At 35.3% G+C, this 15,785-nt stretch overlaps 2 protein-coding genes across 7 annotated transcripts in view; one reads left to right on the top strand and one right to left on the bottom strand.

The window, feature by feature from the left end:
- Nucleotides 1-7,825, top strand: part of SSB (small RNA binding exonuclease protection factor La) — a 21,637-nt gene extending 13,812 nt beyond the window's left edge. Inside the window, exons 9-12 of the mRNA XM_039365410.1 lie at nt 1,491-1,631; nt 2,256-2,442; nt 6,399-6,527; nt 7,279-7,825. Coding sequence (XP_039221344.1) covers nt 1,491-1,631; nt 2,256-2,442; nt 6,399-6,527; nt 7,279-7,379 — 558 coding nt within the window. The 3' untranslated portion in view covers nt 7,380-7,825. The remainder of the gene's footprint in view (nt 1-1,490; nt 1,632-2,255; nt 2,443-6,398; nt 6,528-7,278) is intronic.
- Nucleotides 7,377-15,785, bottom strand: METTL5 (methyltransferase like 5). 6 transcript variants are annotated; one of them, XM_039365415.1, is made up of 9 exons: nt 15,763-15,785; nt 14,780-14,995; nt 14,193-14,302; nt 13,538-13,652; nt 12,099-12,280; nt 10,287-10,369; nt 9,910-9,961; nt 9,386-9,435; nt 7,377-7,494 (listed from the first exon to the last, which is right to left on the bottom strand). In XM_039365415.1, exons 3-9 carry the CDS (start codon nt 14,299-14,301, stop codon nt 7,426-7,428), a joined length of 660 nt encoding a protein of 219 aa, XP_039221349.1. In that variant the 5' UTR covers nt 14,302; nt 14,780-14,995; nt 15,763-15,785; the 3' UTR covers nt 7,377-7,425. The 6 variants fall into 6 exon arrangements, with proteins under 6 accessions (XP_039221349.1, XP_039221347.1, XP_039221348.1 ...); XM_039365413.1 differs by lacking the exon at nt 15,763-15,785 and adding an exon at nt 15,608-15,753; XM_039365414.1 differs by lacking the exon at nt 15,763-15,785 and adding an exon at nt 15,598-15,709.

The raw sequence follows: 15,785 nt of genomic DNA, 5'->3' as shown, positions 1-15,785 counted from the left end.
ACCGTCTTCCCCAAATTAGCACCCAGAAACTATTCTGAGCTACACTTTCCATGATGTATAACTAGTTATGTTGCATAAAACGCTAATGAATGTTTTGCTGTACCTTAATTTATCTCAAAAATGCCAGGTTGGGAAGGCTGAAGACAACCATTTACTTCTTCAATTTTTAAAGACATTTAATGCAGAAAACCATGTTTCCCAACAACTACTAAAATGCAAAGCATGTTCATTTTCATTTGTACCTTGTTATGACTTTAAGTAATAGCCGTATCTGCTGCTAAAAAAAAAACCAACCCATCAGTTCTGCTCCCACACTGCCAAAACCTTGGAATATAAGATGATGGTGTAAAAGAATTTTTTAAAATCTTTTAGAGCAATGGTTCCTAAGCTTAGGTCTTCAAATGTTGTGGGTCTTGAACTTATATCATTAGGTTGGATGATCATCAGGATAACAGTTGGAGATCCAAGGTTAAGAACTAAACCTTCAGGGAGAGGAATGTTTCATTTAAGCTATTAAATCATCATGTGATGAATACAGACTTACTTCAATGGATCTTCTGCATGCAGTATTTCCTTTTCATTATAAAGGAAGGATGAAGTGTACCAGCTAGAGAAAATAGCTATGTTGAATCACAAACTTATGGGCAATGGAAATTTTGAAAAAAGCACTTTAGAACAGACTAGGATTGTTCCTGCTATCTTCATTTGGGATTTGGGGGGATGTCTGGAAAAATGAACCTACTCTATGAGAATCTACTTCCACACAGTATGAGAGAGTATGGTCCCTAGGATTCAGCTTACATGGGAGGGAGCCCCTGAAGAGGGTATCTCTCAGGAACAAGACTATAAAAGATCTATAAATGCAACCCTGGAAGAGAACCTTGGAACTCTTTGTTTGGATTTTATTTATGCATCAAATTCAGATACCACCCATCTCACTATCCAAATGGGCAGTTTATAGATACGATAGACCCATATAAAAGAAATATTATTAAAAAAAAGAATTAAAATGGTGTGAAAAATAAAATAAGAGGAAAATTAAAAAGACAAGTTAAAAAAACCGTGAGAGCACTCTCAAGGCGCCAGCCAACCCCAGGGCTGTGTGCCGCTCTTCGGCCCCTGTGCCATTTGGCAAAGCCAGGTTTTCAAGTCCTTCCAGAAGACTGAAATAGTTGGAGCCAACTTTACCTCTGAGGGCAAGATATTCTATAGGGTGGGGGAAACAGCAGAGAAGGCTGTTTTCCTAGATCCCCTCAATCAAAATTTTTCAACAAAAGGGATCTGTAACATAACACTCCCTCTCTAACTGGGTGGGCCAGGTCAATGTAATTGGGACAAGATGGTTCCTCAGGTATACTTCTTTATTGGATACATCTTTATTGATTAAACTCTGGAAAGATCTGAGGGCTTTCATTTGACTGAAGTCCAGTAAATCATCTGGGATATAAATAAGTATCTTACACATTCTTTCCTCTTTTTGTATTCAAAAGAAATATCTGGCAGATAAACAAGGATGCCTGCTGAAATTTTTTGGTGACTTGGAAGATCATACTTGTCGAGAAGACCTCCACGCTGTTTTTTCAGATCATGGTGAAATCAAGTGGATAGACTTTGTCAGGGGTGCAAAAGAGGTCAGAAGGGTTACTCTGATATTTCTAAATAATGAAATGTTAAGCAGATAAGATGGCACACTTTTGAGGACTAAATATGCATTATTTGAAGCAAGGATTATTGATTCTTTTACTCTTCTTCATCTCCCTTAAATTTACTGGTAGGATATGCATTAATGGCAAAAATCTTAATGAAAAAACTATGATGCCTAATTTCTTTCTGTAGCCCAAGAGAGGCAAGTATCTTAAGGACAAGGGAGAAATGTGCAGCTCATGTGTTGCTTTCTTCAGCTTTTTGTTTCAGCTTTTGTCAAAGAATATCCTAAGATAGTTATCTATCCCCAAATGAATTATATACATATTCAGTTAGAATAGGGTGAAGCTTATAGAAGACTTTTAATTCGCAGTGACTGTTTCTTCAAGCTGTGAATCTCTGGGAAGATGCTATTTCCTGGCTGATGGTTGGAAGCAGCCAAATAGGAAGGAGTTCAGAACTCTCCCATTGCCCAGGAAATTGTCCATTTCTCTTCCTTCCAGTTCTTTCCCTGCATCACCCAAGATGAACCCATTTGCAAATATCCCATTGTGAGGATGAAAATGGCTGGATGGTGCCTGCAGTGATTCAAATTATATTTCTGTCTACAGGGTATCATCCTGTTCAAGAGCAGTGCCAAAAGTGCGCTGGATAAAGCCAAAGAAGCAAATGATGGGAAACTACAGTTGCGAGAGAAAGATGTCACGTGGGAAGTGCTTGAAGGAGATGTGGCCAAAGAAGCACTGAAGAAAATCATGGAGAGCCAGCAGGAGCTGTTAAACAGAAAAAGAGGAAAAGGTGATTTGTTGCATATTCATTTAATCTTTCCTGGAAGTTGTACTTAAATTGTTGAAAAGGACTGCTCTCTTCAGAGAGGGGTTCTGATCTAGCGAGCCCATCTTTATGTGTTAGAAAGGAGTCATTGAAGGCTCCTTTTGTCTTCAGCGGCTCTGGAAAGGACCAGATTTAGATGTGTACAGAACAAGCCATGAAGCCAGCCTGCCCACGGTGGTACTCTCCAAGGAAAGGAAGGAGGGCGCTGGAAGACCAATTTTTATCGGGCTGAGGAAAACGTTTGTCAATGCGATGAACTGAGCTCTTGAGCCAAAGGCCTTGCTTTTGAGTAGCTTATGACTTTGTGGCATTGCAGGAGGTAATCCTTGACCAGCAAGCCAATTTTTTATGCTATATCAAGACATTAAAAAGCCTCTGGTGGGCTTTTGGTTTTAAATGCCTCTTCCCTTCAAAAATAGAGAAACATTTCAGATATAGCCTTTTGGTGATATTGTAACTTGGCCTTCAGAGTATAATTTTCTTTTCCCCTTAAAAATATCCTCTGGCCAAAAAAATTGCCCATCTCTGTATTAGAGAGTTCAGAAAAGTGAGGAAATGCATGCCAGGATAAGTTTGCATACTTAGAATCCTGGAACTGGCTCAGAATTGTATGGGAACTTCTTGATCTCTCTTTATAACCAAATGGGCAAACTAACCCAAATACTCTCGTTAAGTAGATGCTAAAGTTGAATGATATCTACTCCTTGCTTTTAAGGGAGAATTCTGTATTTTATCTTTTTGTATTTTCTCCAGGAAGGCTACCCTGTTGTTCTTTCCTATCTTTTCTCAGTATGATTAAAAAAGTCCCTTTGTCCCTCTAGAATTTTTCTTTATCAAGCCTCTTTTTCTCAATAAACTATCCTAACGTCTTTTTAAAAATAATGTTCAGATCCTTCTTTTGTTTTTGGTGGTTTAAAAAAAAGAGGCTATTGGATTTTTCTTCCTTTGTCTGTACTTCTCATACTACCAAGAAGAAATTCTGTTAGGCAAATTTGGGACGATCCAAACATGGCATTCAAAATCATGGGATACAATGACGTTAGTAGTACATTAATTCTTCCTGCCAGGGAGAGTTCTGTAGAGTAGCTATTTGAAGGAATTAACATCTGGCTGAAAAACAGGACCTGCGCTCACACTTTTCCAGGTTTCACAGCCTTGAGTTGTAAAGATAATAAAGGCAGGATACAAAAAACAAATAAATCTCAGTTTTTTACTAAAATACTCCAGTTATGTGATTTAGCCTATTCTTGGAATTTTTTTTTAAAAAAACATTCTTTGTAAAGGACTACCAGCGAACAGCTAAATAAATAAATAAATAAATAAAGGAAATAACTCTTATATTTCCAAAAAGCTTTTTCTTTAGGCTGAAGGTTATTAGTATCTTGTATTATTTAATTAAATAGGAATTATCATCTAGAATATCACCAAGCTGCTTGATACCGAGAACAAGCATTTGTATAAGATACCTGCCTCTGCTTGAGTTTTTCCTTTTATTTATTTAAGATATGACATATCATACATGAACTAGCAATAAAAATTACCATTTCAACTAGATTAGTAAACTCCAATAAAATATAAACGTCAAAATATCTATGTTCAAATTTCAATGCCTGGATCATCTAACCATTGAAGCGCAACATTATTTATATTAAAACAATCAGATACTGGACTGGTGTATGTCCTCAGCTTAAAGCTGGTCACGATGTGATCTATAATTTTATGTGGGACCCCTGAGTCACACTGAAGGGAGGATACTATGCCCTGCTTACACAGAGAGTCCCAGTAGGTGAGATGCGAATCTTACTGGATTATCCATTGCTGACAATGACCTTTTTGTGGGGTTATTTATATGTCTTCCTATAACTGGGTGTTCAGTGACCCATTTGGCTTTCCATTGGGATTTTCCTTTGGTTCAACCCTCTGAGTACAATAAAACTAATTTGCTACCTATGTAGCTAAATAGTTGTTTCTCCTAATTTGAATTGGGATGTGGTGACTCTCCTTTGATCTAGTCTGCCCTCTATTTATTGCTAAACCTTTTCTAATATACTTTTAAGGAGGTGTATTAGGGCCAGAGAGACTAACCTAACAAAAAAAGCTTAGATAGCAAACTGGAGCTTTTCCTCTATCTTTTCAGGATGTTACTAAATTGCTTTATAGCTGTTTCTAATTAAGGTCTTGCAAGATTTACTGTGTTCTCCATTATCAATGCTCTTTCAGTCTTTTCATGGGACAAATTTTAGTGCAATGGAACTTCCAATTGGATTAAGACTTTTTTTCTGCCAATATAATATAGCATGAATGAAAGCTTCTGTGTAGGACATCCAATTCTTGGTAGTATCCTCATGCAGGAAAGAACTGTAGAATTTCTTTCACAAACTAGATTAGGACAACTAATTCACTTTTTTTAAAGAGCAGCCTAGCCCACGCCCAATTCTTTGTGGTACTAATGAGAAAAATGGATTTGTGGCTTGCCACTAATTCTGCACCAATCATTGAACATTGATTGTTTCTTTACCAACAAAAGCTTTTTCATTACAGAGACGTTCCTTTTGGGTTTGTGAGTCTGTTTGGATTTTTTTCCAAGTTCTACATTTTCATCTTTCGAGGTTCCTTCCATTTTGAGATACATTGTTGATCCAAGCATGTTCTTTAGTTGATCCAACAAAGATCTTGGAGTAATTGTTATTTACATCTAGGGCTTAGTTTTTTTCATACTAAAATGTGACCATAACCACTCCTCTTTTTGTGGTTTCTAGAAGTCTTTTGTTACCAGTCCATGATAGCAATCAAACACATTTGATTGAAATATAACGTCTGTTTTCACACATCACCCAGAAAGTGGGGTTTTCCTATAAAATCTCTTCTATAAATCTCAGAATTGTTTAGTGCAGCAGCTCCCAACCTTTTCTATACCCCGCACCCCTAGAATGCTTCTGATATATTCCCGTACCTTTACAAAAGTTCAAAATAACGGCAACTAATTATGCATATACACTATAATTTTGAAAACCCAAGTTTTTGCACCCCCTGGAATATTGTCTCGCATCCCCAGGGGGTGCAAGCACCCCCAGTTGGGAACCCCTAGTTTGGTGGTTTCAAGAAAAGGGAAAAACCGTGGTCACACTCACATCAACATGTCCACTAAACTGCCATAGTCCTGCCTCCCGCCAGAACCATTTTGTTGGTAGAATGCCTTGTGTAGGGTATACATTGGAATGGTCTTGATTCATTCTAAAATTACTTCTTCATTGATAATCTCAGTATCTTGCTAATAGCGCCCTGCATTTCACCAGCTGGAGCAATTAGAAATACACAAATCTTAAAGGAAAAATTCTGTTAACTCTAACCCATGCCAGATAGTGCATGCTTTTCATTGCCATAAGAAAACATGTTTAATATCTTAATATAAATGTATTGCTGTCAGAACAGCAGCTACCTCAGTAGTTAAATTAATAAATGAACTGGTTATAGGAAGAATCATTATATACACTAGGAGCTACAGTATACACTGGAGAAGAGCTTCCATTCATCTTGGATAATACACAAAATGAACAAATGGGAGTCACCCTATTTGGATTATCTCCCTACACCAAATCACCTAAAGTAATAAGCTGTAGTTCACAGAAAGCATCAGTGTTCCTTTATCATTCATGTATACTTGGAAAAGAAATCATTAAATCCTTTTTCCATGATGCACTGTGAGCACTTCCTTTTGATATAAGATAGACTAAGGGACTACTCTTTAAATTCAGCTACCATGGATACTGGCCACTTTGGCTGGGAATTATGGAAACAGTAATTCTATCTATGGTCCAAATTGAGAAGGGCTATTTTATATGACTGCCTTCCCTCTTAATGTGAGGAATAAATTTCTAAAAGTGTAATGATCTTAATTATTTACATACCTTTTTTGCCAGGTCGCAAAGGCAAAGGTAAAGGTGCCAAGGGAACACAAGATACACAAGACAAAAAAGTGAAATTCCAAGGCAAGAAAACAAAATTTGAAAGTGAAGATGAAGAGGAGGGTGAAGATGCAAATACCACAGGTGACTTTGTGGAGCAAGATACCAAAGCATTCATATGGTGTGCTGAAAAATTGCTATTAAGTTATTGTCAAAGCTTCTGTGTTAATCTTTGTTAGCTGTTTGGAACTCTGCTCCCCAAAACAGAATTGTGCAGGCTATTGGAAACTTGCCAGCTAAAACTGTTTGTAGTATTCAGACCATAACTTCAGGTCTGCCACATTCTCTTTGGAGACCACATTCTACATAAATGATGAATCAGAATGGAAACCTGAGTTACACGTCTATGGGTAGATTCACCATCCATTGGAGATTGGAGTGTCTATGTACTCTGTTTCCCCTAAAATAAGACCTAACTGGAAAATAAGCCCTATCATGATTTTTCAGGATGCCTGTAATATAAGCCCTACCCCCAAAATAAGCCCCAGTTAAGATTGTAAGCCAGACAGATCCATTTTGTATCATATTTCCCCCCAAATAAGACCTAACTGGAAAATAAGTCCTAATGCATCTTTTGGAGCAAAAATTAATATGACCCAGTCTTATTTTGGGGGAAATATGGTAATAGTTACACTCCTTAGTGGTTTTCTCAAATTCGTTAATGTAACCAGTTTCGTAATCTGTTCTGAGAAAGAGACCAAATTAAATGAGACTATAGTGTCGTTTAATATATAAATTAGCTTGATATTACTTGGCTTATTACTGTAGGTCTGATTGTGATTGTTATAGCCCAATCTCTGATTGTGATTGTTATAGCCCAATCTCAATTTTACAGGGTCAGCAAGTCCCAAGAAAAGACCACTTGAAGAAGATAAGCAAGAAGAGCCTGCTGCCAAACAGCTAAAAACAGAAAATGGTGCTGAAATTCAGTTGTAAAACTGCAAAAACCATTTAATGCTATTTTTATTATTTTAATATAGTTTTAAGTCATTCCTCCATCCATCTTTTTTTTCTCACAAGAGAATCTGATAAAATCTACTTTGATGTCTACCTGTAAGACAAAGAAGAAAATTACATTTTGAGATTCTTTGTTGGAATAGTGGCTGATTTAACATAGTTCTTTAAAAATATCTGATGAATAAGCCTATAATTAGGCTGAAAGAAAAGGCTGAAAAACTGAACTATATCCTAGTATGTTATGTACAAAACTTTTTATTGAGTAGTGTATAACAAGTATCAGTATCTTGTGTATTAAAGGTTTGTGAATCTTTGTGTTCAGTTACAGATGTATCAAATTGTATTGCTACCTTTAGTTTATTGGAAGGAAAAAAAAATCTATAAATAAAATAAAACAACTATGTAAAGTTACCATGAGCACCTAACTCCAATTTTGTACTTGTCTTCAATGCTGCATTAGAGCTTTCTCAAAATATAATATCTTTTCTTTGTATGGCAATGACAGAAAGTGTCTGCTCCAATGAACAGATGTTGCTTTAGGTTTTAGTGCAAAGGTGACTAAACATAGCTTCTACAGAGACTGCTTTTCATATAACAAAATCCAATATAGATTATATTATGTGATGAAGGAACAGGGGAATTGATCTAGTAAATAAATATACCCTGCTCATAACTTTTATTTCAGAAAGACTTAAAAAATAGTATTGTAATGTATTATGAACAAAAGTAGTCCATCAATTCTGATTCTGTACATGTGGAAAATCTCATTTAGTTTTGATTTCTAACATGCGCTCCGTGCACTAGTAAATGTGCTAATTTGAGAGTTTATTATAATTGTGATCCAGCTTCTAAAATTTGTGGACTGGATTTGTCTTAACCAAATAGCTAGATCCATATTATTCCTGTTTATCTTCTTCTCCCCAACCGTTCTACTTGTGATAGACAAAAATCAAAGAACAGGTATAGAATTAGAAGGATATTTCTACAATAGAAGGTAGTCATCAATCTGAAATATATTTTATTTTGCTTGTTCACTCTTTTTAGCTAAAGAGTTAATGGTGACTTGAGAATGCAGGTAGAATGGAACATGTGTGTGCTAAACAGAAAGGTTGCACAGCCCTTTCAATTTGAAGGCGAAATGAATTTGGAGTTTGTACAGATGCTCAGTTTATACCTGTATGCAGATGCTTAATATAGTTGTTGGCTTTCCTGTGATCACGTAGTTGCTTGGCACAAAATCCCAAGAATATGTGAGTTCGACTTAAGGAGTTTTAGACACATACTAAATGTGTGTTCCTGTATACTCCAAAACAGCTTTTTACTTTATGTACTAAAATCCTGCACAACCCCAAACACAGAATTTTACATTTTATTTATGTGAACTGGTTTGGTTCAGTCTAGTTTAAATTAGTGCCATTCTCTTTCAAGGGTGAATGCCTATGCCCTATGCAAATAATACTGCATTCTAATAATTCTGCTACCCATATGGATTTTACCACAGGGTAATCTGCATGATTCTCATAGTAGTTGTTATTACACACCCCTGCTTTGTAGTCCTTTTACGATATTAGTATAGTAGGTTTTATCTTCTCTGATAAAACACCATGATAACTTTAATCTTTTCTGAGTAGGAATTCTCACTGATAAGTCTTTCTTGTCTATCATACAACACATCAACCTGTCACTGAAAGATAAGAGCCACATATTTGATTGCACCAGCAAGAGAATGGTGAATTGGTGTATGTAATAAAATAGGTCCCATGTTGTTGATTAGGATAAGAGACTCCTATGGCTCTAGAAATTAAATAGTATCATATTTCTACTCCCTCTTGTTTAGATCTTCAATTTTGTTTTCAATACCAGATTATATGTAGAGACCCAGCTCAAATAGAAACATTTTTGGCTACGATCATTTGCAAACAGCTCAGTTATTTAGCAACACATTAAATAGGTTTACTCTGAATTAAAAGCGGCCTAATACTTACTGATTTTTTCTTGTGGAATTTATATGATGCTGGTAGATCATATTTCAGTTCTACAAGTGAATTAAAAAGAATTTAGGCTGTAATGGAAAATCATAAATATATTTGAGAAATGATATATACTAGCTGGAAACAGTTAATACACGTATGATCTGAATTAACTGATACTGGGTTACTGCATATACTTATGATTACATAAAAGTATCTTGTGTCTGGTTGAGTAGCAACAGTTCATTAGAGATCAACTTCTATAATGCAAATACTGCCTATATTTTGAGCATATTTAATTAAGATACAATTATAAAATAATTTTCACAATAGTTTTGGATCTGTGTATTTTAAAAAGCACAAGGGAAACTGCTATGAAACAGTATAAAATGATTAAAAGTAAATAAAACATATTTTGTCATGCTATTTAAGACAGCTTCTATAAAGGTATTTGGTATCCTATATAAAGATAGACTAATATTTGAATGGGAACTCTGTGTGCCTTTAAATTGAATTCAACAATAACAACTTGTTCTTACCTGCTAAAACTTCCATCCCTATATTCCATTCATCTGCTTTTTTCTGAATATGCTGAGCATGAAAGGAATGCAAGATATTAGAGGTTCCCTTAATTTTGATAAATCTATATATATTGCGTCTGATGACGATGATTTCCCTGAACAAATTTTCACAAGGTTTTTCTGTTCTAAACATTGAAAACTAAACTTCTAGATTTTGCACAAGCTGATTGGTATTATAAAAGTTTAATTCTAATATATCTGGAATATGGTGTTAATAAAATGTCTTAGGCTATTCCAGGATACCTGATTTCAGATCTTATGATTGTAGAATACCCAATATTTCTAATCTTATTGTTCCATACAAGAATGTGTATCAGCACAAACTTTAGACATACTTGTCGAGTTGATGTTTTATGCAAGGAATACACAGCTATTCTTGCCATTTGTACAGCTGTCTTCAGAAAAGCCATATCCATGCCTATAAAAATAAAAAGTGTTGAGTTTTAAACCTCTTTTACTCAGTCATAATTATTGTCTCTCCTGCATTTCTAATATCTCAGCAGCCTTAAGCAATATCACCTACAGAAATAAAGTAGTCTTGTTGGTGTTAAGAAAAGCTTGATAATGGTTAGCACTGTATTATTATCTAGCTTTGAGAATACATTTTTCTTTCACTACTAGGTGCCTAACTGATCTGAATACTACAGGTAGTCCTCGACTTACAATCACAACTGAGCCCCAAATTTATGTTGCTAAGCAAGACAGTGGTTAAGTAAGTTTTCCCCATTTTATGACCTTTCTTTCCACAGTTGTTAAGTGAACTACTGCTTAAGTTAGTACATGGCTGTTAAGTGAATCTGGTTTCTCCACTGATTTTGCTTGTCAGAAGGTTACAAAAGGTGATAACATGACCCCAGGACAATGCAACCATCACAAATATGAGTCATTTGCCAAGTGTCAAAATTTTGATTGTGTGACCATGGGGATACTGTAATGGTCGTAAGTGGAAAACTGTCATAAGTCACTTTTTTCAGTGCTGTTGTAACTGAACAGTCACTAAATCAACTGTTGTAAGTCAAGGACTACTTGTATTAAATATTCAGTGTTCCCCTATTCTCAACAGACAGCAAACTGAATTTTGTTTTTTAAACATTCCTAATTAGTATGTTTTAATGTTTAATCAGTTTAAACAATTTAATAATCTGTATTATGTAACCACCTTTGTTTAGATATATTGCTTCAACTATTTTTTATATTGAATTAAAGTTCTAACATCAGAGTTTAAGGTTTGATTTCTATCAGATATTTTTGATTATCTCACTAATAAATGTACTTATCAATAATAAACACATAATTGGTTAAATAATTATCTAGTATGTGCTAAACTATCAAAAAAGCTTTTGCCTTAAATATAGAATGGAAGGCACAGTCCACAGTATGCTAATGGTAGAAATACATTTATAAAATGAAAGCTATTTCTAGGTTATACTTGTTTTAAGACAGATAAAAGTAGGGATATGAAGGAATTGAATTTATGGATGATTGGTGGAATACAGGCTAACAAAAACTTCGGAGATAAGATATAAATTAACCTTGCTTACTACGAATCACAGAATGTAACAAATCTAGCACAAAGGTTTTAAGGTAGGGATTAAGAACTTTTAACTACAAAGGTAATATGGTACTGGAATATATGGCAGAGATACATGGTTACTTGGCAGGAATGGGCAAAACATCCTTTGCATGCAACAGCTAGTTTCAAATTGTCCATGAATTTAAACACCTGAATTCTGGTCAGATAGTTTGCAAGGAGATCAGAAAAAGCCAAGAAAGTTGGTGGCAACGGTTAAGAGAAGGCAGGAAATAAAATGCTCTGGGGAGATTGGGTGAGGCTGACAGGGATTAGTTAGCTATGTAGGGTTGAAGTCAAATAAATGATGCTGATGTCAAGAGCACCACACTAGACCGGTCTGCCCATCTATCTTCCCTGACAAAAGTGCCTACCTTTCCCTTAGCTGGGAAAGATGGGGTGGGGGTGGGTCAGGGCAGTTTATATTATGTTTGAAGGGAGAGACATGGCAGCCAAGAGATGGTAAGAAAAGGAAGTATGGGTTCACTGGCATTATGGAAATGCTATAAAATAAATAAAATTAGATAGTGGCTTCTTCAGGAAATTCATTCCCATTCAAGGAAAAAAAATGGCTAACCTTTATTGTGCTTAGTTCCAAAAGGAGGATTCATAATAACTGTATCAAATGTTTTGGATATTTTGTCAAGCAAAGAACATACGTTGCACTGAACCATGTCAACATTTGTGAGGTCAAATTCTTCAGTATTCCTGTTAAATACCTCCAGCGCATTGGCATCTATATCAAATCCTATACATAACCTGAGAAAAATAAAATTAAGAGAATTATAGTAGCATATATTACTTTTAAAACTTGTTAACTCCTACTGCTAATCTTTAAGATTAATTTTAATACTACTGGTAGATCTGTTGTGATTTTCATTTTTTTTTTTGTTAAAGGAAAAATGAACTCTTTGATTTCTAAATGACAGTTATATAAATTTTGAACGATTAAGACAATGTGAGTACCTAAACTGCATTCTTAATTAGAAATGTGTCTAATAAATCTGTATTTACAATATAGGTAGTCCTTGACTTACATCCAGAATTACAGTCTTAATTTGTTGAACTCATTAAATGTGATGTCAGTGTGAAGTATGAAATCAGACCCAGGAACGTGCCTGTGCCTGAATTCACAGCCTAAGTTGTTAAGTAAATGCCACAGCCATTAATTGGTTTTTTCAATGGGCATTTTTTGCCAAAACCCAGAAGTAAATATCAGAAAACAGCAAAATCCACCAAAAATTGCAGTTGTGAGACTGCAGCATGGTGCAAATGGCCATCAATGCAAATCCAGTAGTCAAAACACCGAAAATACAATCACTTGATGCAGATGTTTGTGTATGGCCATCAGAACTCTGGAACTGGGTGGTAAGTAGCTCAGGGAGATCTGTCATAACTTTGAATGGTCACTAAGCAACCAGTTGTTAAGCAAGGACTACCTGTAGTTGGACTGAATGGCAAAGATCCAATTTGACTGCTTTAGCCATGTAGCTTTTCTTGGTGGCAACACAGAAATGGCTTGTCATTACCTTTGTTTTATTTCAGGATGGTTGTTTTTTTTTTAAACTTCGTAGTTTTAGTTTACAGCCCAGGGATTTCCTAGTAATCTGATTCTGATTAGCTTTAATCATGACTAATTAAAAACATGCAACAAGCATTTTCTAAAGCTACCATTTAGATCAGTGGTTCTCAACCCTTCTAATGCCGCGACCCCATAATACAGTTCCCCATGTTGTGGTGACCCCCAACCACTTATACATCACTGGGTGCCAGGGGTGTGGCCAAAGAAAAGGGGAAAAAAATGGTGGACAGCCTTGTTTGGCGACCCCCGTGAAATGGTCGTTCGACCCCAAATGGGGTCCCGACCCACAGGTTGAGAACCACTGATTTAGATGGATTTATTTTGAGATAATATAGCTCCTTGTTTTGACATTCTTGTTCTGAAGTACCTCTGGTTTTCATCCTTCCTCATTTAGTTTAATATTAAAAGAGCAATAAGAAAATGAGATTCCTTACCCTGCTCCCAACATGGCACTTCCAATGCTCAGTATGCCACAACCACATCCAAGGTCTGCCACAATCTTGTTTTCAATATCATCAAATGTATTATGAATTGTATAAAGCATACATGCTGGAAAATAAAAACATATAGGCAACAGGTTCAGAGCAAATACAAACTATACTAAAACTGGGATGAATAAAGGTCATCTTATCTATTTCCTCATTCAAGCAACATTTTATTTTATTCATCCACAAATTAATATGTCAGCAAACTTTATAACAGTAATGTAGTATAACACCTACTAAGATGGCTACAATGTGTCTGTAAGGCAGATAAAAACTCACATAAGTGAAATACCAAAGCTTTCAAGGAAAGGCCCTCCTTAAATACAAACATCTAGATTGAAAACAAGCACTGATTTTTATAGGTAGAAAAAGTATAGGGGAGAATCTAATCAAGAAACGCATTAGTTACACAGGAGACTTTATCACTTAAACTTTAGCAAAATATTAACTCCCCAACTTCTAAGATTCTTGGAATTAAACAATCAGCATTATTATATTAGATAAAGAACATATAATTTAATGAAGATAATCTTTAGAATAAGCTGTTAGAATATGTACAATCAACCAACACTATATACACGACAAGGAGAAGAGTAAAATTTACCTGCAATATGTGGCCGTGTCGGATATTGTTCAAGCAGGAGTTTTGGATTCTCAAAGACATCAACTTGCTGCAAACAACTCTCAAGTTCTTTAAGTTTTAACTTTTTCATGCTTAGAATTTAAGATTTATAAAGGGAATGAATGAATACATACAAATATTAATGCTTGTTTATATTGTCCTTTTTATAATCTCAATAAAATATTTTTTTTAAATCTGAGGCATACAATTTAAAATACAAAAAAACTCAAAATTTATTGACATTTATTTATATTTCATAATTCTTAGCCCATCTCCCTTGAATGAAAAAATGTTATCCAACAAATGAACTGGTTCATATTCCAACAGACTAATCATCTGGATTTGTATTACATTAAGCCATAAATTATGCTTCACAAACCATAATGGATGCATTAATACAGCAAACTAAACCAAATTTATACTAACATAGTATTTTGAAATATGAAACCAGACTGGGGAAAAAAAATCTGTTAATTTTTATGCTCAAAATTTAGTGTTGCTTAACTTTAAACATGGCAGAAAAACTGATATGTAGGGACATTTAAAATGTTCCAAAGTAACGACCTTACTTTTCTTTAGATGAACGTTAATGGAAAAAACTGGGGGAAGGAGGTAGATATTTCATACTTCTGAGCTTATGAACTGAAATTAATCCTGAGATGCATTGTTGTATCCAAGTTTCTTTCCAGTCGAGCTAGACTCCAAGCGTTTTAATGGACAATTATTTTTCTTGCCTGGTTTTTTTTCGAGTTTCCGTTAATTCTGGGATAAATTTGCAGAATATCCTTATACAGGAGGAAAAATAAGTTAACTATTTTATCTGTTAATATAAGTATAGAAATTATTTATACAAATAATCGCAACATCTACTCTACCCTACACCTCCTTAAAACATAGAAAACGCTTTTACCTCTCTGCCCTTTCCTCAACGATCACGTATTTCCGCTTTGTGCAGCAACTTAAGCAACCCTCCAAACAAGGGAAACAAAGTCCCATGCCTTCAGTTCCTATCCAGAAAACGGAGCACAAGGAGCCTCCCCCCCCATATCCATTATTCTGGAAATCCTAGAAATAGAAAAGAAGCGAAGCTGATGGGATCTCAATTTGGACACGTCTATCCGAAAGAAAATAGTTTTAAAGTAAAGAAGTCCGGTTTCTGTGGATTGTTATGTAATGCTGTTATCATCTATTTCCCCGGACTTTTAAAAAAATAAATTCCGCAATGCCAGGAGGAGGGTTTTACTTGCACATAAATATAGAGTATACCATAAAGGTGTGGTGAATACCTCACAGGTTTGATTCGATTCGACTCAGTTCGATCCATCTCAATCCTTCGAAAATTTAAATGTGGTTCATTATGGCTCGAAAGTTATCTAAAAATACTAACAATACTTAACCTGCGGTAACTGCTGTTCCAAGGTTTAACGCCTTCTGTGCCATCAAGTCATTTTCGACTCCCAGCGATCACACAGATGAACGTCTTAGCAACTGCTTATTTTTAATGGTTGCCGTTTCCGCTTGCCTAAAGATTACGCATTTTATTTCTGCTCACCTCATCGAGGCTTATGTTGCATT

This window comes from Crotalus tigris, unplaced genomic scaffold (assembly GCF_016545835.1).
Source record: "Crotalus tigris isolate CLP2741 ecotype Arizona unplaced genomic scaffold, ASM1654583v1 scf7180000020074.1721668, whole genome shotgun sequence".
Taxonomy (NCBI): Eukaryota; Metazoa; Chordata; class Lepidosauria; order Squamata; family Viperidae; genus Crotalus; species Crotalus tigris.
This window is presented reverse-complemented; position numbering and strand designations above follow the sequence as displayed.